The sequence below is a fragment of the Anopheles gambiae genome, chromosome 2 (genome assembly GCF_943734735.2).
Source record: "Anopheles gambiae chromosome 2, idAnoGambNW_F1_1, whole genome shotgun sequence".
Lineage (NCBI taxonomy): Eukaryota > Metazoa > Arthropoda > Insecta > Diptera > Culicidae > Anopheles > Anopheles gambiae.
Window position 1 is genome coordinate 91,261,595 of NC_064601.1, and position 26,133 is coordinate 91,287,727.

Consider the following 26,133-nt stretch of genomic DNA (forward strand, 5'->3'; position numbering starts at 1 on the left):
GGCATTCCTTTACACCCAATATTGTCATCCATCCAAAGGGTACAGCTTCAAACCATCGAAATCCACCTGATGTAACGTAAAAATTAAACCAACCAACCAACCCTCCTCCCCATCCACCCCAAAAAAGTGATTTACAATTCACTTTCACGGATCGTTTCGTGCTGCGTTTTGCACGCTTCTCTTCCCCAAAACAACAACAACCATACGATCACGTCATCGTTAGAGCTTGGAAAAGTCGGTTAAGTGTCAGTGGTGCACGTGAGCGAAGGATAGGGGTGCAAAGGGATAGAGAGTGTGGAAGTGCTGTGTACAGCTAATCCAATAACACGCAGATACTATTAACCTAATACTACCTGACACACACGCACACACACCCGCTCACAGGCATTTAACTACATCTTCACGCTGAGAAGATGTAAAGCATCATCTTATTTGCACAGCACGCGGAGAGAGAGAGAGAGAATGTGCGCGTGTGTGGAAGGGCTGCGATACACAGCGGTACATGATTAACTACATGCTGTACACAGGCCGTCGAGTGGCCGTGACCATGTTGAAACAATGCGGTTGACGGGGGAAAGGGAGCGAAGCAAGCAAGAGAGAGAGAGAGAGAGAGGAGACCTAGCAATCGGGCCAAATGCCTTTACCTTTGCCTAATTGCTCGGGAATGTACTAATGGTTGTTGCTGGCCTGACCGTGTCTGTGGTGGATTTCTCATTTCTCCCATTCTATCAGGTGCCGCTTAACGGACTAGCTTTGCTTACCAACGGCGTCACCTCCAGGCAAAGCGGAACGGTTCATTTCTCTTGTTTGCATTCGCACTCTTAGAGCGAGGCACATGTAGAACAAAACGCTTCGTCGCCCGCTACTAGTAAGGTTGTGCTGCTGTGTTATCTTCCCCCAAAAAACTTGGTACCCTTCACCAATACAGCGCTATCTGCTCTACATACGGCAAACACACGGCAGTACTAACAGTGCCATATCATCTTTTTCGCATCCAGGCTCGGTAATAAACCGTCTTGCCCTGCCCAAAACACTGACACCAGACCAGCAGCCGCAAGCTCACATCCCTACCCTATCGCCAATCGTACCGCGCGATCGTACCGCGGCGCGAGCGAGCGAGGGAAAAACGGCAACCCGGTCCCCGGGTTGGAAGGTTTTTGGAAAAGTGCGCGCGCCCCAGAAGCTGCTCGGTTGTTCGCCGGCACTGACGCGTGTTTCGAGTGTGCGGGCGGTGTTAGTTTATTTTACCTATTTTTTTTTACTTCTCTTTTCGTCACAAGTGTTTCGGCAACACGTGAAACACGAACTAAGGTACGAAAAGCTCGAGCCTTTTTTTTGTTGATAACAGTTCGCCCGAGCGTGAAAGTGTTGAAGGAAAAGGTAAACAAAACCAAGCAGGGAAGGTTTAGTGTGGCGTTGTGAGTGCGGTACTGGTGGCTCTGCCGAAAGGGATCAAGTGGATCAAGTGAGGATCGCAAATGCGAAAGTGTGCGTCAAGTGACGTCAAGCTTAACGAATGAGTGTCAAGTGTGTGCAAAACCAAACGTCACTTGGACGTAATTTCTAATGTTTTTAGTGTGAATTTGGCCAAACCAGTGTAGACATATTTCAGCTCACTTGTACATAAAAACAGCTTATCTTAACGTCAGCATTGAGCGATCGCTGCATTATCGATCAATTAGCAATGCTCCGTGTTGATCAGTGTTGATGTGTGATCAATCTCTCTCGCACACCGTAACCTTCAACTTGGATCGAGTGACAGGGAGACTTCCGCAACACACCGTTGTGTATGTGAGCATTCTTCTACATGATAAGGTTCGAGAACATGACAACCCCGTTGCATTCCCGGGGACTTGCGAGTGTATGCGATCGCGACAACCGCAAGATAAAGACGGACGTGCAGACAGCCTGTCAAAGATAAACGTGTCACGCAAAAGCGAAGCTTCGCACGGGGCGGTTGTTGTTGCGTGAAGCATCTTCCGTGTACTGAATTCTGTGCGTTTGTGTTCGCTTGTTAACCTTTCTGTCTTGGAAACATCTGACAGCGGTAGTGATCAAACACATGCGCACGTGAACCGGTGAAATAGTGCGGAAGTTAATCTCTCGTTAAGAAATAGCTTTTTGGGGTTGATGAAGCTCTTCGTCTTGCTGTGATGTGATGATGCGACGCTGACAGTGCAATTGGCTGATACGATCGTACCTCGGCGTTACTCCAGTTCCCAAGTGAGTTCTCCCGGCCTTACCGGCCTTAACGGTAACGTTCGATGTCAGCGGGGAGGCACCGTGGCCCGAAATGCTGGACACCGGGCGCGTCTCGAAAACGAAACGAAGCTGTGAAGGTTGTGACCCTCCGCGAGTGATCTCAATCATTTACCACCGCACCGTTCTGGTTTTTGGAGTGATGAATGAAGGCACCAAAAGGCCCCTTGCGGGCTTGGAAAATTCATCTCCCAGGCCTCTCTCTTTTTTGCCGCCCATTCTTCTGCTTCCTTCGCTCAAAAGGCCACCGCCTTGGGTGCAATTTGTTCGCCGCGTCGCGGTGGCGGTCACCTCTTTTACTACGGCTCATTATTGCAATTTAGAGGTGGTTTCTTTGCCCGGCCGCTTTGGCCCCGTCGTTGCACCACTCAGTGTCGTGTGCGAGTGAGCCAAATGAGAGAAGAAAAAAAAACGAGTGAAATAAAATCAGATAGATTTTTCATTGCGATTTCTTTTATAGTTTTGTTAGAGCTCGGGTTTTTACTTCGCAACTACTGCTGCATGATAGCGTCTGCATTTAGTCTCTTCTTGTCTCAAAGTGGCTTAAGCCCCTCGTTGAATGAAGGCGGCAATGTGGTTGTGTGTGTGTGTATGTTGGATGGTTAGCAGCTCCCATTTTTTTTTATTCACTTGCTCGTGACGAAAACGTGAGAAAACTGCTAATCGTCGTCCCTGGGTGCGCGATTTGTGCGATTCGCAAATGAAAGGCGACGCTCGAGAATAATAAGGGTTGAAAAATCGTATCGCTCACAAAGTGGCACACAAGGCTGCCCCCACTCAAAGGGGTGAGTGACGGTGATGGACAGTGAAATGTACGTGAAATTGAGGATGAGAGCTGCCATGTACCAGCGCGTCTACGTGCGCTACCTCCCACGCACAGTAATTCGGTGTTAATAGCCAACGGGTGCCCGGGTGGGTATGATCGGCGCGGTTCTTTAATTTCGGCACAGTAAGGTTCATGTACACCCGCGTTTTCGAAGTGTACGTTCCACCCCGGGCGGGTGGTTGCTGGTGGTTATTGCACCTACATTATGCGGTCATTTACATGCCCCGGGTGCCCTGCGTGGAGGAATGTACAATGCAGTGATGACAGCAGGGGGAGTCGCTTCCTTGGTAGATAGTGGTGTTAGCAGTGGTTAAATAGAACGTATCGTATTGTGTGGGCTACTTCCAGAGCATGTGTTACGTTTCGATAGCAATAGGTGAAACAATGTATTGAAGGTGTGCGAGTGGTTAACAGCACGTGCCGTGCGATTGTGTGGAAAATGTAATATGCAGTGCAGTGATGACAAAAAGTGAAGAGTGCATAAGAAGGGAATGGTATTGAAAGGGATTTAATACAAGTAAAATAAAAAAATCTATATTAAAAAGTGATACACAAATGGCGACAAATAATTTTATCTCTGTGGCTCTACGTGGTTTGTGTCCCGGGAGAATAGCGCCTAAAGTTATGCAGTGTTATGTATCCAGGGATTCTTACATGGGATTGTGGGAAATCAAACTAACCAGTAAAACACATGAATTGCTTAACGCAAATATAACTTATTCCTTACATTTTGATAGGATACAGTACAAAATTGTATATCTATGGGTGATTTTGAAAGTTTAATTATGATCAGGTTGTTCTTAGAATCCTTTTTTAACAAGGTTTTCAACAAAGGTTACTTGAGTAAAAAAAATAAAACAACAATTATTTATAGAGAAGAATATACTACAATTATTTAAAACATTTATCCATGCCACCTTTCTACACCAAAAACAATGTGCACGTTCAACATGGAAAAAACTAAATCTGTAACATGCACATAGCATAACTTTAGGCGCTGTGCCATGAAACTGCATTCTAGAAGAAGTTGCGCGCGCGAAATTAAAACGATTCTGTTTTTCTTCACCTAATAAGTCGTGTGAATCTGTCTCACTCACACAAACATGCATGTTCCCCTCCTTTCAGTTAGCAAACGAAAAATGAGTTTCCCGTGCAAGCGCGTAGTGAAAAGTGAAGTCGCACGTTCGCAATCCACAGTTCACAGTTCTGACAGCGGTTTTTGTGCTTTAAGCAACGCAACGGACCGCATCATCTCGTAGGCCCGTTGGGGTTTGACCCGTATCATTCGCACCCAAAACCACCGAAAGCAAAGCAGCAACGACAAAAAAATGCTAATCGAACTGTCCAACTTTAGTGATAAACTGCGCCAGTACCGGCTGATACTGGAGAAGCTGACCGCCAACCAGCCGGACTATGAGCGGCGCCGGGAAAAGCTAAGGTAGGTAGCAGCAAGCAAAACATTTATTTCCCCTTTTATGAAGCTGGAGGTTAGAGATGCACACACACACACACACAAAAGATCCATCGTTTCCAAACTTTGCACACCACCGGGGTCGTTTGAACATTCACACGGTCGTCTCCTCGGGCTGGCTCGGTTTTCGATCACCATCATCATCCAAGGCTTTTTTTATACAGCTTGTACGCCAGTGCCACCATTCTTCGTTAAACCCGTGAACATTCAGAGCCCACCCAGCCTCTCGTTTGCATATCGCCAGTTGCACTTATCGATTTATGCGATGCGAAGTCAAGTGACAGCGCAGTCGGTAGAGGAAGATTTATGAGCTTCTGGTCAAATCGTGACTTCCGTCGCAACGGTTGATGGAGTTCCGGTGTTGAAGATGATGCCAAAGCACTCGGGACCGCTTAATGCATCACCACGGTTGCGAGTGCGTTGCAATATCTCGATGGAAGTGGCTAGTTTGGTGGTTGGCTTTTTTTTAGCGAAAATGGCGGTGGCGATGAGATTGGCTTATTTAATAGCGCTATTAAATCGATTGCGAAAAGATAGAAGGATTTGTGTGCAGAGCACTTGCTTTAACAGGCTGGCTATTAAGCTTGGCTTGCACAAAAACAGCTATTATTAAAGTGATTTGTTGAGTGATCTTGAATGCATTTCTATTTAATTTCAATATTTGTTCATTTTAATGGCACCGTTTTGGAGTCACAAGAGTCCACAACATAATGAGCTCGAGATTTAAGTTCTAATTCCAATGGCAAACGAAGCTAGCACCATTAATTCAATATTTAACCTAAAAACAATTAGAGTTAAACTCAAGTGGATTAAAACCCTAAATCATAAAGATAAAGCAATTTAACTTACAAGATGTCTCATTAAAAAACCCAACTATTGAAGAAAGTCATTGATTGTCCATTAAAGTGGTTCGAAATATACAATATCCTCATGAAGCTCATGAATTGAAAACTAAACCTGTACAAACATTGTTGTAACATTTCCAAACATAACTTCATTATCACGTCTCACCCTAAAACCTTCATCACTTTATCGTCCATCCACATGATGTTTTCTCCACCAAATCAATCAACACCCCAAGGTAGGGCTTTTAATTACACCCTGGCACGTTGTATCAACTCCAATATCTCAATGATACAAACTAAACGTATCGTGGGCCAAGCCTAAAACCTCCCCCCTCCCCGACAATCGTAGCATAACGCTTACAAGCAAAAACAATCGAATCGTTTCCCTCTGCCTCTGGACACACACACACACTCGATGCCCAGCGTTTGTGCCAAACCAAATGGAACCCATTTCTCTGCCCGTGGTGCGTTATGTAGTGAACGAGATCAAAAGTTATGTTTGCTGTTACCTTTTACACCGCTCATCCTCCTTTCTCTCGCACGTGCTCTTGCACCCTTTCTTCTGCTTCTCCACGGGACCAGTTATCAATTGTTCGGACAAGCTCCATTTACTCTTTGGTTGGTATGTTTGATCCTTTTTTTTTCGTTTCGGAATGGCCCAACTGCACGCAAAACTGTTGCCTTCCACCGTCCATGCCGGGACATGCTACACACTTTCGCTCATTTCCAAACCCAATTAAAAGCGAAAATTGGAACTGCTGCGTGTATGTCCGTATGTCTCTGTGTGTGTGTCCATGTTTCTTTTCGGAAGCATTCACTTGTCGCAGTTAGATGCGATTTTTGGTGCTTTAAAAAAAAGGAAAAGGGGTACCTTGAGATCAACTGAATGGGGGTCCATTTATGTGCCGGCAGTGGACACTTATGACAGCACATAAACAGTTCAATCAACAACGCCCAAAAACCAGTCCCCACCAAGTGGGCCAAGCAGGCTGTGAGTTAGGAGGAAGCATTAATGCAAAAGAAATGGTCAAAGCCACAATCGAAAACGGACACCTTTGTTCGAGAGGGTTGCGTTGTGTTTGTTTTTCCTTTTGTTTTAGGGAGAGCGCGATTACGTCTGGTTCGATCCGAATGCATATAAATCGTAGCACGTGAGAAAGAGCCAGATGTCGGAGCCGGTGTCAACTGAGGGAAGAAAAAGCCACCCCGAAGCCACATATCATGCTCGATCTGCTCTGCGATCCGGCTTGACCATCGGCCTTTCTCCCTGGCCAGCCCCAAACGCGCTCCCGCCCCGGGTGACTTAAATCATGCCACTCGCTCGGTATTCGGCAGCCCCGGTCAACCTCAGTCTGTGTGGTTCGATCGACGGGGCAAGGTTGTGGTTGTTACGCCCGTCTGTACAAACAAAACGTTGCAAAAATAAATCTTTAAAATCGGGAAGATACGGCTTCTATCCACTCTGGACAACCTACATCTGCTGCTGCTGCTGCTGCAGTGACGTACCGTGCTCGAAGTGATAATTTGTATGCGAAGCCAATTAGTAACGGTGCGCTTCAATGACAACGTACCCTGCGTTGGGCTGTGCGTTTGTGTTGGAGGTTGCGACGGTTGAGAGCATGTGTGTGTGTTTGGTTGGAGGGAAAGGTTGTTGGTGATAATGTGCAATCACGTACGGGGAGGAAATAGATAAGCGCAGGTACGAGTGCGAGATACTTTGGGCCGTTTGGGCCGGAGACTAGTGGCGACCGTTCCACACGAGGACACTGAACGACTTCCGATGCACGGTGCTGGGGCGGCTGCCTTAGGAAACAGTCCCCAATCCGGTGTGTACCGTAAGCAACAGCGCTTGCATTGTTGGTAGTGAAACGTACTGAAATGTGTTAAAGGTGATCTGTGAGAAAAGTGTGAGAGTGACATGAAGTCTTAAGAATGCATCTCTAAATGTGTCTTAATCTTTCGGTGATAATAACAAGAAATTGCTGAACTTCTTACACTGCTTAACTTCGTCAAGTGATCTACATATTAGCAAGACGTCATCAACCATGTGATCTTCCGATTGTGTGAAGTAACATCAGGTGTAGTTTGGGGGAACAGAGCCCAAGTTATCGCCCAAGGTTTGCGTTGGCGTTTGCGACTGCCATAGTAGGCTGCGCTAAAATGGACAAATATCACGTGTTGTGCTGTCTGAGTATGTGGCTGGATTGGTGTTATCAGCACAATATGAGAGCACAAGATGAAACTGAAGCGCGGATGCGTGAAGAGGGTTGATAAAGTCTAGTGTCATACATGAGCGACCTGACACATGCTGGAAGAATTTATTAGCTGAAGGAGTTTAGTGTGCAAGTGACATTGAAATCACGTTGTTTAAACAATGTACCTTGAGAATTATTCAACCCAAAACTGAAAAAACAATAAGAGAAAAGGCTTTGTTTTTATTTAAATCTATGACTTAAGTTCGTTAAAAATTTCACTGGAATATTCTACACTCAGCAAGATAAACAAACCCGACCTTTTTTTTGTTCGCCTTGCATTGATACAACATGAAATCATTCAAAAGATAACAATTCTTTTTTTGTTTGTCGAATGCATTATTTATGGAGTGAGCGCAATTATGACATCACGAGGGCGCGATTGGCTTCTAAGCCTTATCGGCTTGATAAGAGGATTTGTATATTTCTAATCGAGTATAATCGTTTGGCTAATCAGTTTTCTTTCTTTTACTAGCACTTGAGTTGCACTTAAATTGAGCTGCAATTTGAAATGGGACTGGAAAATCCACCCTAATGCTCATATAAAACAAAACGTTAAAATTTTGATGAAAAATATATCCAATTAACTGTATTAATGTGGTAAACTGACCTGGCATATATCTTTTTCCCTGATTTATGATGGGAATGCTTCGCAACAGATATCTTGATCAGCAAGCTAAAAACTTAATAGAATAAAGCAAGTAAACTGAAACAAACACACCCAAAAACAACACCCTTTAACGAAATCCATTGTAGTTTGTCGAGGGACGAAATCGTTTTTTAATTAAAGCGTGTGAGCGTTAACTTTTTCATTTATGAAACCCCAAGTTCGATGGCAATCATTCGCCTTCCCCCGAAAAAAAAGATGCAAGTCAGTGTGAAATGTAATTTATCCAAGCTCCCGCGCACAGTGACAACTTCTATTTGGCAACTCACTTTTCACTTTCAACAGCTTCCCCTGCTCGGTTGTGTAGTTCTTGTAGTGTGGTGAAACAGTGCCCCAACGTAAATCAAACCGATTAAACGCGATCGCACAATCCGATCTGATGGTGCGGAAAATGGACAATTAATGTGAAAGTGATGATACGTCCTGTGCTGGTTGGGAATCTTCCCATACCCCATACTGAAGGAACGCCTGAGGAGAAGGTGGTGTAGTTGCTCGTTGTGCGATACAGCATAACAGCATAGGCGGGTAGCGTTCCGGTGAGATTGTCTCCTGCAAATACAAAAAAAACCAAGACGACAAAGTGTAGACGAAACTAAGCCCAACCTGTCGCAGTCATCGAAAGAGCGCACGAGGGAGAGGCGAACGCTTCAACGAACGCTTCACACACAACACCGGTTGGAATGTTGCCGGCGGATCGGTTTCTCAGCAGTCCGTGGCTGCCAGGGTCAACGATGAAGTTGACACCGGGCGCGGGCATCACGTTGCTGATCGGCATCGCCGGTAGCATCTTTCTCGTCGCCCAAAGCCATCGACTGTTGCGCAGGTGAGAGACGGAGGGGGAGGGGGGGGGAGATCATCGCATTGCATGGGATCGGTGCACTCTGTGCAATGTTATGAATGGGCGTTCGGGTGCAGTAGTTATGAAATGGTCCGCTGCAAATTGTAATGGCTTGAACGGGGCTGGGCCGCGAGTGACTATTTTTCTTTCATCATTATTATTATTATTATTGCGCCATTGCAATTGTGCAGCTTTTGAGGCTGTGATGATTATTGGTATTATTACTTTTTGTTTTTCATTGTTTGGGATATGAAATATAGGTTAGTGGTTGAGAATGGCTCAAGACATAATGTACAAATATAAAGATAATGAAATAATTTTTAAATAATAGTTGTTTTTATTGTCGATCGTTTCTTATTGACTCATCTTTGGTTTGTCTTTGGGATTGATTGCTAATTACAGTTACGAGCAAAGGGTTGTCTAAAGAGTAACATGCATAAACATTTATAGATGACTTAATCAGTCTAGTACAAAACAAGCTTAGTAAAAGTAACGTATCGTAACGCGTAACGTTTTGGTTTCGAACACAAGTCTCGAACACTATGTAAAGAAAAATACATTATTTTATATTGATCATGTATCTTTTTACATTCAAATGCAACATTTCAGCCTTAAAAGGCATAACATTTCACAGCTTCTTTCATATTACCTTTCCCCGTAAACAATTCTACATCACGTGCCATCACGCTGTTTGCTTATGGCACAGCTTCCTACCAAACATTACACAAAGGGGTTCTCTGTTCCGCAATGTAGCAGCATATAGCCAGCACTCACCAAAATAAAAACACTACCAACCATGACCTTCACCGACTGCCAGCGCAATGCCTTCTTTCTATCGCTGTTTGCATGATTGTTTCTGTTCTGTTCAGCTTTTGGATGGTAAAAAAACTACGCATAAAAAATCAAACAAAAAAGCAATAAAGCACACTTGACCCTCTCGACATCGCCATGTAGTGGTGAGCACCATAATTTGAGCAAAACAATCACCAACACCAAATGTTCCCAAAAAAAAAAACGGAAGTAAATGTAACGGCCGTACACAGTTTGCAGTCATAGCGTTGGGTGTGTATGTCGCTGTATGGGTCCCTGTAAAAAAACACAGCGTATTAAGGTGTATAAGTGTGTGCGTATTCGTCACACTTGAAAGAAGCTGACCGTTTTGTGTGAAGTGGAGGGTTGTGAACCGTATTTTCACCCCCTTTCTCTTTGTTTTCTGGCTTCAGCCATCGTTCAGCTCTCTTCCTGCGGCCTCAAATGATCAAACGTTTATTAACGATCACTCGATCGCTCGCTCGCTCGCTCAAGGGAAAGGGTGTACGTGGAAAGTATTGTAACACGATACGCTTCGCATTCTTCGCCCGCGAAAGGGGTGTTCACGTGCACTTTTTTGTGCAATTATGACCTATTTTTCCATTTTTGTATGTTTCATATTTGCATCCACATTAGTCAAATTTTATTCCAAAATAATATTGTGACAAACGGTTTAAGGTGATCGCAAAACCAATAACAAACAGCAAACTAGAGCAAATGATCGTTGCGACTACGCTTTCCGCTTTGTGACCGTTCTGTTCCGGCTGCGCAAGATAGACGACCACATGTGAAACCGGCACACAGGAAGCACAGGCACCGATCGCACGCGTCCGAACGTGGATCGAGCTGCGCACCGCCCCAGACGAACGATGCATGTTAACAAAAGCAAGAAGCAACCCTCGCACCCTCACCAACCCTCCCGACCATTTGTTCTAACAGCACAAAAAGGGATGGAATCAACACGCATGACGCCGCGTTGTGCATGTGCGTCGTGTTGGTGGTTCCCTGCTTCCGATCCACCGGAACCACAACCTACACAACCATAGCGTACAATGTGCGGGTGACGAAAAGAGAAAATGTGGAGGAAAAGCCGAACGAACGAATTGAGGGAACGAGAAGCACCACCTGGCGTGGCAGGGGAAAAGCCCGGCCGAACAAGCGGGAAAGGTAGCATACAGGATGGACGAGATGCAGGTTCGTCGCTTATACTTCCGAGCACCGGCGGCAGTCTCTGGTTAGTGGTCGTTAAGCGACGTAACTATCGCCGTTGCGTGTGGTGTAGGGAGCAGTTACCAAACTTGCATCGGCGCGATCCCTTCCGGTATGGGTCGAGTTGTGTGAGAGAATATGTGTGTGTGAGTGTATTCTGTCACAAGGTTCAATGTTATGTTCGTGTAATTAAAGTCCAATCTATCGAATGAGGAGAAATATAAGCGTGCGAATTGTTCTGTTAAATTTGTGCTAATTGTGATTGTGGAAGATTTTAGTTTCTATAATATACAAGAGCTCCAGTGAATGCAATAATGCATTAAGCAATGTGCTCCAAAGGTGTTCTCAACTTTGGCCTGCTGATGTAAGAGCAGTCTGATGAAAAGCTTGTTGTTTGATAGTCTATAGTAGCCAGTGGAACGAAATGTATATTTAATCAAGTGTTACGGTTACTGATGGTTGATAAAGTGTTTATTTTTAGTTTAATGCCGGTGAAGTAGTATTGCTTTTGTGTTGTTGACGTTAACCTGAAATTATTCGCTTGTAGCGTGTGTTAGTTGGCGTATCGATTTGTAGGCTTTACCGCTGTAGATCATTGATCGCCTTTATTTGTGGTAGCGTACAAATACAATGTAGGTAGTGTTTGAAATAGTAATGAAATAAGTAATTCAAGTAACCATACCCACACTAACTCTTGTTAGATCCTATGAACCTAACTCAGGTGTATCTCAGGTATAACAAATTACAATTAAATACATTTCAAGTTACAGAGTTTTTTTTAGTGATTCTGATACTTTTAGCACACTTTCTGGACAGTTTGAATTGTTGTAACTATGGCATTCATGTATAACTTAATGTCATATCGAATCCAGGAAATATGTTACCGTAATCAGATCACATGGAAAACTCTGTAATGTATTAATCAATAGCTAAGTCATTATTACTTTTAGTTTAAGTTTATTATCTCTCTAATATTCACCGAAGTTTGAACGTGTTTTTTTAATGTACTTTTACTGTTTACTACGTTAAAAAAATACAGAACTTTAAAGCTCTGATAGTTTCTCAAACATGCTATAAAAACGAAACTTTACTCACAACAATAAACCGTTACAGAACTTTCCTTCACACCCAATACCCCGGCTAATGTACGATCTTATTCCTCCCTCACCGCCTAGCCTAGTGAAACGGAAGCATCTATCAATTACTCCACTTCATTAGCATTTTCAAGCCGAGACGGCTACATCCGTCCCGAACGGTGTACGCCACAGTACAGTCAATGCCATCGGTGTATCTATTTAACGCGTACCATAAGGCACCAGCTTTGAACCAGGCTGTGTTTGACGGGCAGACCACCCCCCCTTGCACGGTTGCTTCGGAAAGGGGTTTGGAGGGTTTGAAGATGGAATATTGCAGCAGGAAATGGACTTTTACCAATTTCGATTTGTCCAGTTGGTTGACCCGAGTTCGTGTGTTCATGGTTCCCGTTTGGGTGAGTGGGGATCATTTGTGCAATGACGAAGGGGAAAGCGAAGAAAACGGTCAGAATATGGTGATGGTTCTTTACCAAACAACCATTTCGGGTAGAAAGCGTTACAAATTAAGAACTATTATCCACCGAGCCGAGGGGAAATAGAGAGCCGATGTGATCAAGCGATTCCACATAGAACTATACATAACGGACTATTCTTCACTGTACATGGAAATGGGCAATTTGTCACCAGTTTATTTTTTGCAATACCAGCGATCCATATCAATTCATTCGTACTTCAGCCTATGATGTATTGGATGGACTAACATTACTTACCTTCCCGGGCAATCATTCTTCTCTTTACACCAATAACCAACTACAGAAATGACTGTTTTATTAACCTTTATTTGCAATTAAACAACACGTACTTAATAGCAAAACTCTCGCTAACCACGTATCACCATTGCACAAAAGCTTCAATGTTTCGTGACCGTGAGCCCGACAACTGTTGAAATCGATTTTTTCCCTCTGTCAGTTGCTCGTTTGCCCTGTTCAACTTTTCAACAGCCTGAAAGCCTTAACACTACTGGTACGATTCAGTTTCCATGGTATTCCAATACACTGCCAATTTCGTATACGCTCACAGCACATTTTGCTTCAGCAATCAAAACCCCACCATTCTTATCACGCCACATTTGCAAACGTCCAATTAATGTATGATTTATATCACTACAACATTGTAACGTCCATCCATCCAGTTTTACTACTGCTTCTCTCTTCGCAACAAGTAGAAACTCCATGCGAGAATATTTGCATAATGTTTTAATGCGAATTTACGTATCCGTTTCATTGCATAACTTGCTTTGTACATGGCATTACGCTGGCAAAGGACGCGCTGCATCAAGCCGATCCATTGTATCGAAGATGATGATGATAATGATGATGACGATGATGATGATGATGGTGGTGGTAGTGGTGTGGAGGGCAGACAATATTCTTAAACGGGACTACTACAACAGTGACGCTGCCAATTGCTGCTTTCTCCAACGCAGCTTGGACGTGCAATAGCAGTCGCTTGATGTCTGGTATGATAACATACTCACAGTGTGTGCAATATGAATAGGATTTTTTTATTTGTTTTTCACGTCTTTTTTAAATGCTTTTTTTTGTATTTCACATTGTTTTAAGCCACACCCAGACACTTCTGAGACAAGCTTTGAATTGCCGAATTTTATAAATTATCACGAGTGTTTACTTTATTGAAGAATTGGCAAATAAATATCCTAAATAATCATCACACAATTTTCGTTTTTTCGAAACAACTTTTCTCCTCTGAATAATTGTTTCATAACACGTCCTTCGCTTCATCACATTTCGCTATGCTTCGTCACACTCACAGCACCGCCGTCAGCATAACGGCGAACAGCGTAAAAGTTGAAACCGCTGCATCCAATTTCACCCCCCAATACACGCTCACACGTGTCAAGGATGGCTACACCTCAAGGTGATCACTGCACTTTTGGCAAGTGCTTGGGCTTTTGGAGGACTCTTCACTCTTCAGCGGCCTCATCTGATTGATCGGTTGAGGATGAAGATCTCGCCATGTCCGTTGGTTGCTCACCGGCACTACTACTACTACTGCTACTGCTACTGCTACTACTACTCGTCTGAGTGGCGGCAGTGCTGGTGCTGCCGGTGGCAGTGCCGAATATATCACCACTTCCGAGCGACGTCAGCGCGAGCAGCTTGATAAACACAACCTCCGCCGCGCACAGCATGAACAGAAACATAAACACCGCTATGTTGGCCTGCGGCTGATGCGGCTGCCCGGGCGACGATAGGCCCTTGGTGCCGCCGATCGCAGGTGGCGGCTCTAGCAGCGTTGTCAGCGTCTGTACCATCAGCATCGAGAGTACCATGTTGCTTCGCTGTGAGCTTTCACCTAGCTCCTACAGTACGCTTGCTGGATAGAACCGGGTGTGTTGATCGTGGCCGGGGTTTTGATCGTTGCCGACGGTTGCCGGGGCCTTCTTCTTGATTGGGGAACGTCAATTGCACGCTTCCGCTAGACGTCACTGTATGCCCGCTGCTCCACTTCGAATTCACTGCGCTGGTCTGGGGATGTGCGCTCGACAACGACTTATCACTCGCACGTACCGAACCGAATGAACGAAATCACAAACGTCCCCGGGGGAAAATAAGACAGTCCGAACGGCATTTGCATACGAAATTATACGAACACGCGCGCGAACGGTTGTCTTTGAAGAAGGTTTTAAAGTAGGTGTCCCCTTAACACAGACACTATGGTTGACTTTCTTTTATTCTTCACAACGGTGGGATCCACGACATTTTGTTTAAAAATAATCTTGTCCAGTTTATGTTTTCTTCTTCGCTCTTTTCGGTTGTGCTCGCACGATCGATGAGGTAAGGTTGAAGACTTGTTGCTCCTGCTGCTACTCCTCCTATGGCTATGATCACCGCCAGGAACGGTAACGTCAACGTCAGCGATGTTTCGTGGCGCTGAAGCAACTGAAACTGGTCAACGCGATCGTCGCGATCGCCGCGATCGGTCGCTCCGTCTGTCTGTCTGTCTGTATGTCTGGCTGCCCACCCGCCCCACGGCGTCGGGTCTCTGAACCACCTAGCACGGTGTGGCGATACCGTTGGAGCGGTGACTTTTGGAGTCTGTGACTGTAACTGTAACCTAAAGGCGTTCAGACAGCCTCCCCTTCTTTCTCCGAATCTCTTTCTCTTCGCAGCTTCGCTGCTTCGGGGTTGCGCGAGACGAGCAGCGATCGAAAGTAAAAGCAACTTATCAGCTGGGCCAAAATGGCAACCCGGTGCCGGTACCAGTGCATGAGGAAGGCATTGGGGATAGGGTCTTTTAAATTGTCCCTGCCTCTTTTTTGCGCGCTCGCTCTTGCTCTCTCTCTCCCTCCTATCTCTGTGCAATGCGGCTACGTAATCGTGACGGTGTGTAGCATAAGAGTTGGAAGAATTATGCTGCAGATTGCACCATTATCCTGCCGTGCCGTAGTTTTGCCCGGTTGCTGCACTTTTCTGCACTAATGGAAGGAATTACCTGATGCGGCTTGCATTACTTGTCAGGTTCATATAAAGACTGAGACGATTGTGCAGGGTTGCATGGCGTGGCGCAACGTCAATACGAATTAAATTTATATGAAGTTAAGCATATTGTATCACAACAGATGCAATAGGTTTGATTTACCCTAATTAATGGTTAGTCTTATTTTAATTTTTAATTTCCCATTCTCCAGTGTACAGTCAATCATCGCTCATTTGAAAATGCGAAAATTAATTGCATTTTAACACGACGCACTCGGCTGTGATGCGTTCAGTGCAAATGGGTCGTCACTTATCATGGGATGCGGGCTGTAGCTGATAATCCATGCTCATCAACCATCCAGTCATGGGAGGGGAGAGCCACTTGTTGCGGCGAACAATTAATCTTTCACGCTACGCAAGAAACCGGTCAGGAAGAGCGCATCTACTGACCACTGGGAGAGAGTGTTTCTTTGCATCGTTTCGGTAGTATTTCCAATTACATGCTGGATTTGATTGCAGAAGATTTTAGGCGTACGCAGCCAGTTTAGTCATTCTACTGTAAAATATGAATATTAAAAGTAGCTTTTGAAGCAGTTTGCAATATCTTTCAAGCGACATTGGTTGGAAGAATGTTAACCTGCTGATTTATTGTATTCAGTGACTGAACTATCATATTTATTCTTTTTTGTGAAATGTAAACCACGATTCCTTACATTATCTTCTAGTTCTATTAATGATTTTATGATTTTTAATGATTCCTTAAATTTAAAATAACATTTATAGCTTAAGATTTAATAAAACATTGCCAACATTGTTCAAAAAATGAAACGATATATATATTAAATGAAATACTCAGCTCTCACCGAATCACAAACCCTGCATTCCACTTTGGCAAACTAATTTTCGACACCTTCGATCGGGTTTATCGGAGTGAAAATTGGAAACCTTTTTGGTTTGTTTGTGTCCCTCTCCATACACTAGTCCACACGCCTTCAAGCGCGACTTGCGCCAATTCGTCGGCTCTCTAATGCACTGCCGCAACCCGTGCCATACGCCGATTGCCACATCGGTTCCGACCGCGTTAACCATAACGCGGTGGACACTTACCAACTCGATGATATAACCCCCCAACCCGCCCCACCTGTGCGCTCGTCTTAATGGCATTCGTGATTCTTACAGCCACGTTACATGCCGTTTGTTGCCATTTTGCCACCACGCTCGACAGTGGAAAGGTTTTCCAATGCCTGCCCACGCATGCACGAACGCGAGGAGGCAGTGTGACGCACTTTCCGATTGCCCATCGAACGCTTGCGCTGGCGGTGAATTAATGCATCCAGGAATTAATGAACCGGTCGGTGGCGCGCTGTAAACACTGCCCCAGCGATGCATGGCTAATTAATTGACCCGGGTGCTGGCGTGTCCGCGTGGTTGATAAAAGTGAAATATCACCACTTTCTTGGAAGGCAGTGGGGAGGGTATTGGTGACGTTGATGGGGAGCGAAATGCAACAGCGGGAACGGATTCGTTGTATCTAAGGCAGAAATGTTGTTCTATAATTTAAAGTGGATTGAAGGGGAATGGAATCATGACATTGAATTTAAATATTTCATATCGCATTCATTTCCTAGTCCTTACTTATTGCGTTTTCTATTACACTTGATCAAATACTGATAGGCTGTTTTTGCTTTATCTTCTCAATCTCCTAGTAAACTCAGCCAACGACGGCGCTCTTCCCGGAAGCCCGATGCGGCAGAGTGTTACATGTGTAACGCAAACGTCGAGCTCGAAAATCCAGACAGGTATGTTCCCTCTTCCTTTTCCTGTTCCCTTTCCACAAAAAATCAAATACCATTCTAACAACTTGCCCCGATTTTTTGCCCTCCATCCTTCAACCTGCTAGCTTCGCAACATGCCGCGGTTGCGAAAAACTGGTCTGCCGGGGCGAAAACTGCTGCCAGTGGGTGGAATCGATCGGCATCTGGGAATGTACCGGCTGCCAGTCGAATCGCGTAATCCAGCAGAAGGCGGGCGAATGGCTGCTGAACCAGTTGACCGTCCGGCTGAAGCACCCGGGCCCGGTAGAGCTGAAGGACGGCAATCTGCTCGGTCTCGGTTTGGGTAAGCCTGCCATAGTCCCTTTTGTTTTTTTTTGTGGTGTAACTCATTCTTCTTCCCCATTCCGTCCCAGACACGGACGATACTCGCAGCACCACTTCCAGCACAACGACGACCGTTTCGGCCAACCAGCGTGTGAAGGTGCGAGAATTTATCGAGGAGCTGCTGTCCGCTATGCTGCACGGTCCGCTGGACGATGTATCCGTTGGGCAGCTAATGAAACATGAAAGCTGTAAGTAGACACCCGTTCGCACACTCACACACACGCACAAATGTCTCCCCCACCCCGTCAGCTGTTTGTTCACTTCACCATTCACACACACATCGCACTACTCGGGCTGCTCGAATCAAACGCGCGCGCGAGAGAGCTGCTCGAGCAGTGTGATGCCGATTGCATACCCACCAGGCGCATACATTCAAAAAATCCACAGCAGCAACGGAAAAAAACGTCGGCGACACGACAGTGAGCGTGACTGTTCCCGCGCACACTTGGCAAGGACACTCATGATTTTCTTACCCTCACCCTTCTACAGATTTAAGACTTTTTCGCAAGTTCCACACACGTTTGAGCAGGTGTCTGTACAATCTAGAACGCTCGATCCATCACTCACTAATGTCGGGTAAGAAAGAAGAACCGAACTGGCGTCAAGTTCGAGCGCCGCTCGGGACACCACATTTCTGCACCGTGTGAACACTCTTCCCTCTTTAGTGCACCAGTATCTGTGTGTTTGTGTTAAACACAATATAGCAATCTCTCCTTTGATTAAATTGCATGTAGCGTTGGATGCAATTGCAGTAGCTTCACCTTTGTGTTTCCTCGTTTCCCTTCAATTCGCACACAAGCTCGTCGTTCTAGGCTGTTCTGTTTCATCTTTAATCTTTTACCACAGCACGTACAATTTAAATGCATACTCTTCTCCCTCTCTATCTCTCCATCTCTCCGTATCTTCCAATACTTACTTCCGTTTGCCTGCTTATTGAACCGCCAAGCCTTGAGCTTTTTTTATTCGATCCTTATCGCGGTGCTATTATATCTCCCAGCCGGGGCCCACTCGTGATACTCATCAGTTCGCCCCACGCGCAAACGGTGCGTACGTCTCGGCAACAATGTGCATGTGGCCTGAACTTGAGTGCAACGAGTTTACGACGGTCCGGAAGCACGGCCGGTCTGTTATAATTGATTACTTTACTGCGCCCTACAACTAGCGCCTGTCGGCTAGTACTACTACTTCCACCACTACTATTTCTGCTCTCCTTGGCCGAAAGTGAGGCCAGCCATTCAACGTAACCCTGCTAGAGGGGAGGAACTTTTCCCATCACCCAGTGACCTTCGACATCGCCTCAGTGGTGTGTGCACGCGACCGGCTCGCGGTGGAAAGCGAAACCAAGCAAGCGGGCGGCTTTTTTTCTCTCACTCTAATTCTTTTTTTTCTGTACTACACCGTTCACTTCCGCCCGTCGAACCGGGTGATCATAAATTACGGTTTTGCAAAAATGTGTCACACCTTCTCTGACATGCGAAAAAAAACAACAAGTGGAAGCAAGCACCGAAAAAGCTCGAACGGAGTCGCAAGGACGGTCAGTAAGCTTGCGGTGGACGGTCGACAGTGCGTGACAAAAATGTGCTATCATTTTTGTATCATATTTTTTGTATTTACTTTTCCATCTAATGATTGTTTTTTCGAATGTCGATGAGTTTGTACTTTCATAGGTAACAACACACGCTAGACATTAAATATTAAAAAAAAATATTTTTTTCAATTAACGTGAATCACAGATTTTATAGTTTTATTGTTGTAAGCGGAATATTACACGGAACTCGTAAGAATGATATTGCACTTGTTTGGAAATAGCTCATAGGTAATCAATAACTGCCATTTCAATTATCTGGAATTACTTCCCCTGTTAATCTCCCTGACCTACCGACCTGCTTGATTGTGGCTAGCCAAGTCTCAACTAGCTCATTATCTGTGAGTCATTGATTGATCTCTGTTCTTCTACTCATCTGAATCTCTGTTCGTAGAATAAATATATTTATAGATGGAAATTTAAAACATTTCGCAGTTTTAAACATTAATTTTAAGCTACTTTGTCAAATAGACATGAGTTAAACCATATTGTAGCATGAACATCAAAATTATACACTTAAATTGTCGCCACACACTGTACTGCTGTCAGAAGGTCCAGCGCTTCGAAAAAGGTCCATCTAAAAAATATCACTGTTAGAAAACAAAACCTCCCCATCGCCATTCCATGCAGCAACAAAGTGGAACACACGGCCTGTACAGACCACAGCGTCGTCTTTGGGCATAGCGCTGGTCACGACCTACGCTACAACTGCAATGTTTTGACGCCCGGGTGAGCGCGAAAGATGAAAACAATCCATCATTACGGTCCAAGCATGTGTCACATCGTGTCACGTTAGCACGTACCGAGGCACTGGCGTACGATTCGGGCCAGCATCCGCCATAAAACAGCAGTCTCATTTTATCAACGTCGACTGCTGACTTCACAGCGTTGAACACTCTAACCAAAAAAAACTGTTATACACTACGTCTAGTGGTAGATGAACTGCTGGAGAACGTTAAGCTTTCGCCGAACGTAAACCTGAATCATCCATGCTTACCGGTTTTTCAGATTGGTTCAAATTTAAACCATCCCGGACCAACAAAAATTGGAACCAGGATTCGCATTAAATTCGTGCTCACATCTCATGACGAGAATGACTCATGTCGGCATTATTTACACGACTTCAGCAAACACACCGTGGCGATGTCGGTGACTTGGATCGTCTTCCCAATGCCAATCAAGTTCTACATTGTTTGTTTGAACGAAGACGTTTAGCATCGAAACCTGTTTCTTTAAGCAAATGTACTGGCAACTCCCGTCGTGGTCGTGGTTCCAATTTCTGTTGATGTTTTTTCCGACCTGCCAATTGTTAGCCACAAACAAAGAAAAGGAAATCGATTCCACTATCTTCCCCGCTCAGTAAAAAAGGGGGGAACTTTACCGATGGGATTTGTCATCGAAATTCCAATCTCACCCTGCCGGAATAACTCTACTAGCGCACCGCAGGCCAACCCTTTGCGCCAGCCAACCCAATGTTGACAGAAGCATGCAAGCATCGGCCCCCACGGCACGAAAGCCAGTTTATCAATCGATTGATAAACGCAAACGGGACGGCTTGATAGGGAGCCTCTTCCCAGCGGAATGCCATGAAATAGTATTACGCGCTGTCATTACCCTCCCAAACACGCGCGTTTAGGCGCACTTTGTTTGTGGTGGGTGAGCGCTCAAAGGGGCTGTGATTGATAAATGTCACACACTGGACCCACTGGTGGCGCTGATAGAAACAAATAATGATGATAACGATGATAGGCACAATTTCGCAGCGGCTGGATGGCAAAATTATGGGCCTATAGGTGCATCTCTGTTGTTCAAGCGACTTATTGTCATCACGTGGAAGTTTAAAGTACCAAAAGACCAGTGTTTGGAAAGCTAATTATGAGCTTTGAGGGACTGCTTTGTCCGAAAAAACAAACAAACCAACCAAATCGATAAGATAAAAACAATTCATTGACATTTAACAAGTCTGTTTACGTTGTTCAGCATCCCAAAATCCTCTAAACAATCAGTAACTTTAATACCCTCCCCATTAGCAAACACCTTAGGGCATAACTCAGCCCCAGGCCCCAGTGTCAACCAATCTCCTTTAATTGCATAATTCCCGTTCACTCGTTCCCGCTTCCGTTCGCGCACCGCGTCGTGTCGATCAAACCGACTCTCCGATAAGTGTCAAACGATCTCCGGGAGAGCTTCTTTCACCTTGCTTTGCGGAGATTGTTTACTTACCTATGCCCGCGCGCGCACGCTTTGCATAATCAAAAACCCCTCGCACGACCGCGAAGACCGGCCATCTAGTTGGACAGCCGGTTGAAATGTGTTAACACAATCGGGCCCCTTCGCAGGCTCTTCCCTTGGCTCTTCCCTTTGAGAAATCGCACCGAACATCAGTTGGCCTTCTTAAGGTCGTGGAAGTTTGGAAGCAAAAAAGCAAAGCCTCACCGAAGAGAAATGACAACGTGTTGGCTATAAATGGACATGCATGTTTGCAAGTAAATAAATGTGTGGCACGTGAGGCTGCAGCCTAGCTCTCCCGTCTCTCTCACACTCACTCACACACAATCACTCAAAGTCGAGAGGGTCGTCCTATAGCTGTACCTTTAATAAAACCGCGCAAAGTAAGCGCTTAAAGTTGCGCCTGCTTCCACCACCAAGGACTAATCCATTTGAGCTTCTACACACTCACACATACAAACAAATGCTATCTCTCTCTCTCTGTCTCCCTTTCACTCACTGTGTCTGTGTTTTGGTGGGAAACAAACCCTTCCGATGAACACGCAATGACAGGTGCTTGCGGTGCTGCGGTGCGGTTCCGATACAGCAACCCTCTTCTGCGAATGGGGTGAGAAGCGAACGTTACGCAGCATTTAGGACCCACTGACAAAGCGGGAGTGAATGAGAAAGAGATGTTCCATTTGCACTGTGGAGCTTCGAGTGGACAAATGATGCAAGATTTTTTTTTTGCTTTTTTTAAAAAGACGTCCTAAAAAGCGATATTACTTTTACCTTCAAGCTCATTGTATTTCATATTTAGAGTTTTTTTTAAATTATTTTAAACAAAAATTTCAATATTTGAATTTTTAATTACATGCAATTACAATTACATTTTAATGCTTCGGCGTCTGACAGAAGCATTTTGCCAAGCAATGTGGAGCCGCTTGAGAAAATATGTTATTTTTCTATATTTTCTAATTAAACTGAACTGGCTTTGTAGTTTTGTAATTGATAGATAAAATGTTGTGGAAGTATTTCAGCCATTTTCGCATTAAAAAAAGGTGGAAAAACTACTTAAATTTGAGCTCCAGCACAACCATTCCCTCTATGACCAAAAAAAGCTTCCACCAGCCGCCGCCAGCTACGCTAGTAAAAATCGAAATTACACTAGCGAGTACGGATAATGTACCGCTGCCTTAACAAGCATTTTTAAAAAGCGTTTAATCATTGCTTAAATGGCTTAAAATTTGATGTTAATACTAAATTATTAAAACAAAAATATAAAATATTTATCAAGCATAATCTTTAATATTATGAAGATGCGATAAGACTAATTAAAAAGGCTTAAATATTGTAAAATATTGTATCGGATTGTTATATACCTTTATTCAATTATTACAAAATCAACTTGATGTTACTGATTTTTAAAAATATTAACTGTTAACTGTGGGCAATTTCATAAGAAGCTCCCCACTCGCGGAACCATTTTCATTCCACCACTTGCACCACAGTGCAGTCGGGTGCGGTACCTGTTGCTGCGGGTTCACCGCTGGTCGGCTACCGTGGGTCGGTTCAGTTTTTGAACGGGGCGCGCACGATAACGAGTGTGTGGCGGTGCCGACGCGGACTCGCGACTCGCAACGAAACGGCCGTAACGAAAGGCAAACAGTGCAAGGTAGTGGCCACGCGGGGTTTTTGGAGCGATAATAAACCGCGAGAACGAGTGTGTGTGTGTGTTTTGTATTATTTTTTTGTCATCTCCCAGTGCTAGAATTACATCCCGCGAAATAGTGCCCATTAATCGCCTGGCCAGAGTAGTGGAGCGGGCCAAAGTGTTTAGCAATCTGTGACGCAGGGGGGCAAATGCTTCTGATAAGCAAGTGGAGCACCAGTGACCGGCTAAAGCCAGTGAGTGGGTGCCAGGAAATGCCGTGCCGGAACATAGACGAAGCACCTCGAAGTCGCGAACGCGCTTCACAGTGATTGGTTGCGAGTGATAAGAGACCAGTGTATGCCGAGTGAGCAGCACCTGTAACGATCTCGTTCAAAGCGTTGGTTCCGATTGCTACGCCACTGCCTTCCCAGCGCGTGTACTATTACGGAAATGTCCTACCCAGCGTTCAGCGAATCCCTTCACTTCCCAAATTCATTTCCCAAAGTGCAAGCGTTCTAATCAGCTGTCGCTGGCATTGCTTGCTCACGTACGTGCTTCATTCTTCATTGCGAAGGATTTATGTCCACCCGTATGAGCGACAAGCTGCGAAATCGAATTTGCCACCGAATATGCACCTCCTAGACGAGCCGCTCCGCTTCACACCGCTTGTGATGGATCTGTACTCGCCATTGCACAGCAGTTGCGTACTGCGCGGCGAGATTGCACCCGGGCGACCATAAATCCTTCCCCATTTCGCGATTCGCTTTGCCACCTGTTTTCGCCCCATTCGATATCGATAGCGACGAAACGCGTCGGTGGCAAATCGCAAAATTGCATCCAAATAGACGGGGCTTGGTGAGGGTGGAAATTGTGGTGGCCGTAAATTGAAATGATTGCCGTGTTTTGATTGATTGTGCGGTGCGGCGGTATCGCGTTGATATAACGCCAAGTATCAGGGGGGGGCGCCTTACCCACTAGACGTGGGTTTTAGTTTTGGGAAGTGTGTAGCGGTCGGAATATTGCAATGATTTTGCTGATTTTGTGAGGCGCAATTGCAACTTTTGGATAACTGTTTCCTTGGTGTGATGCACTTTTGATGTTGAAGTGTGCCTTGAACAGTGACGCAAGACAACGGTAACTCAGTATTTGGGATTGATTTGAAGGATAATAGGAGTTGTTTTTAGGTAATTTACACGATTCTTTTGACATGACATGTTAAAGGCGAAGAAGTCGGTGGAACAGATGACAGTATTCTCATTTTGTTCGTGCCACTGGATGGTTTAATGAAGAAATTATTCGATCTTGTGAGCACATTGATTTGACAAGAACGCTTTTATAAGGGATTTGGTTTGTATTCTGATCATTTCCCTTCAAGCTGATTCATTAAGAATGATGCATTTTATCAAACATATTTATACTTGGGGCGATTTAGAGGATATTATTTCTAATTCATTCTTTTATTTAATTTTATACGATTCTACAATATTTACCATTAAAAGTACAAAAAAAAACAAATTCTCTCTAAAAGGCTCAATGTCTCTATAATTTAAAAATAAACAACAAAATATTGAAAATGCGTTTTAGAAGCTTTTTCTTTATAATGTTTGTTACTGAAATTATAAAAATGATCATTTTTTTATACTTTTTGAACATTGTTTACACAAAAGACTACCAATCTTCTTTATTTGTAAAAGTGCTCGTTCATTGCACAAAAAAAGCCTATATGTCTCCATCCATCGTCTGTGTCAATCGTAACACATTATCAATCGACTGTTGAATCATTGCAACCCTCCGAAAAGCTCCGGCAACGACGAAAGCCCAGCCTCCACCATCACCGCCTACTACTACTACTACTACTACAACTAGCCCAGCTAGACGTGGTGTCTTTTATTATTCCCCCCCCCCGGCAATTAGTGACCGGTCAGTGGGCTTTCCAACCATGTGGAAAGTCTGTGCGGTGAAAAGTTACAACCGACTGCAACCGAAATCGAAGACCCGTCCCGGAAAAATCGAAGAACCGCAGACACCCACAATGAATAAGTCATAACACGGATCATGCGTTGGAAGTGTGTAGTAAGCAAGAGAGAATCGTCAGCGGGTATTCCGCCTTGCGCTACACGCTTATCAGTCAGTCAGTTCACATTTCGAGGCATTTATTTACCTTTTTTTTTGGTTGCTTGAGTGAAACACTACCATTAAACTTATCAAGCTTAAACAACTTATCACACACACCCACACACGGCATTGTGGTGGGGAGATTCTCGGGCACATGTGCTCCATTAATATTGGTATTAGCGTTCACCTTTCCCTTTTTGGGAGGGAGGCAGAGTGTTGTGCGTGCTTTTCCCAACCTTGTTGTTGCAGTGTTTTTCTCCGCCCCCCCCCCCCCCCCCTGTGATGGAAAACTGACCCATTCACTTCCATGAATTTTCCGCTTATCCGCGTTTTGGGCAGGTGTTTCAGGTGCGCGATGTTTGAGTTTTCGCACAAAGCCATCGCGCTTTTCGTGCCACCGTTGGAAGGTTGCCCAGGAAGGAAGTGCACTGTGTGCCAGTGTGTTTGCAGGCGATTCGTACGAAACCGTACGTTACGTTATGCGTTCGGGAGTTGTTGTGGTTGGTGTATGTGTTCTTCCTCTTTGTGCAAAATTAAGGCACTTTAAGCGCAAGAACAGAAAATCATGAAATATGCACACAAACAGGAATGTATGAGGAGGAATAAGGAAGAGTCAGCTCAATTCATACAGTTTGTCTGCTGTCAGACGTGAGAGAGTTGATGGGAAAGTTTGATTCATTGCAGGCTGCAAATTAAGCGGC

At 44.8% G+C, this 26,133-nt stretch overlaps 1 protein-coding gene across 32 annotated transcripts in view; it reads left to right on the forward strand.

Annotated features, from left to right (window-relative positions):
- Window positions 1-1,162: 1,162 nt before the first annotated feature.
- The window catches only part of LOC1276506 (uncharacterized), a 43,155-nt gene continuing 18,184 nt past the window's right edge, over window positions 1,163-26,133 (forward strand). For 9 of the 32 annotated variants that reach the window (XM_061648946.1, XM_061648948.1, XM_061648958.1 and 6 more), the window contains exons 1-5: window positions 11,030-11,289; window positions 17,418-17,510; window positions 17,612-17,829; window positions 17,900-18,058; window positions 18,360-18,446. In XM_061648946.1, the coding sequence (XP_061504930.1) occupies window positions 11,045-11,289; window positions 17,418-17,510; window positions 17,612-17,829; window positions 17,900-18,058; window positions 18,360-18,446 (802 nt within the window). In that variant the 5' untranslated portion in view covers window positions 11,030-11,044. Of the gene's footprint in view, window positions 1,381-4,210; window positions 4,524-7,097; window positions 7,364-8,605; window positions 9,144-11,029; window positions 11,290-11,321; window positions 11,542-11,564; window positions 11,910-17,417; window positions 17,511-17,611; window positions 17,830-17,899; window positions 18,059-18,359; window positions 18,447-23,229; window positions 23,389-26,133 lie in introns of those variants that run through there. The other 23 variants (XM_061648949.1, XM_061648976.1, XM_061648965.1 and 20 more) reach the window with 21 other exon arrangements.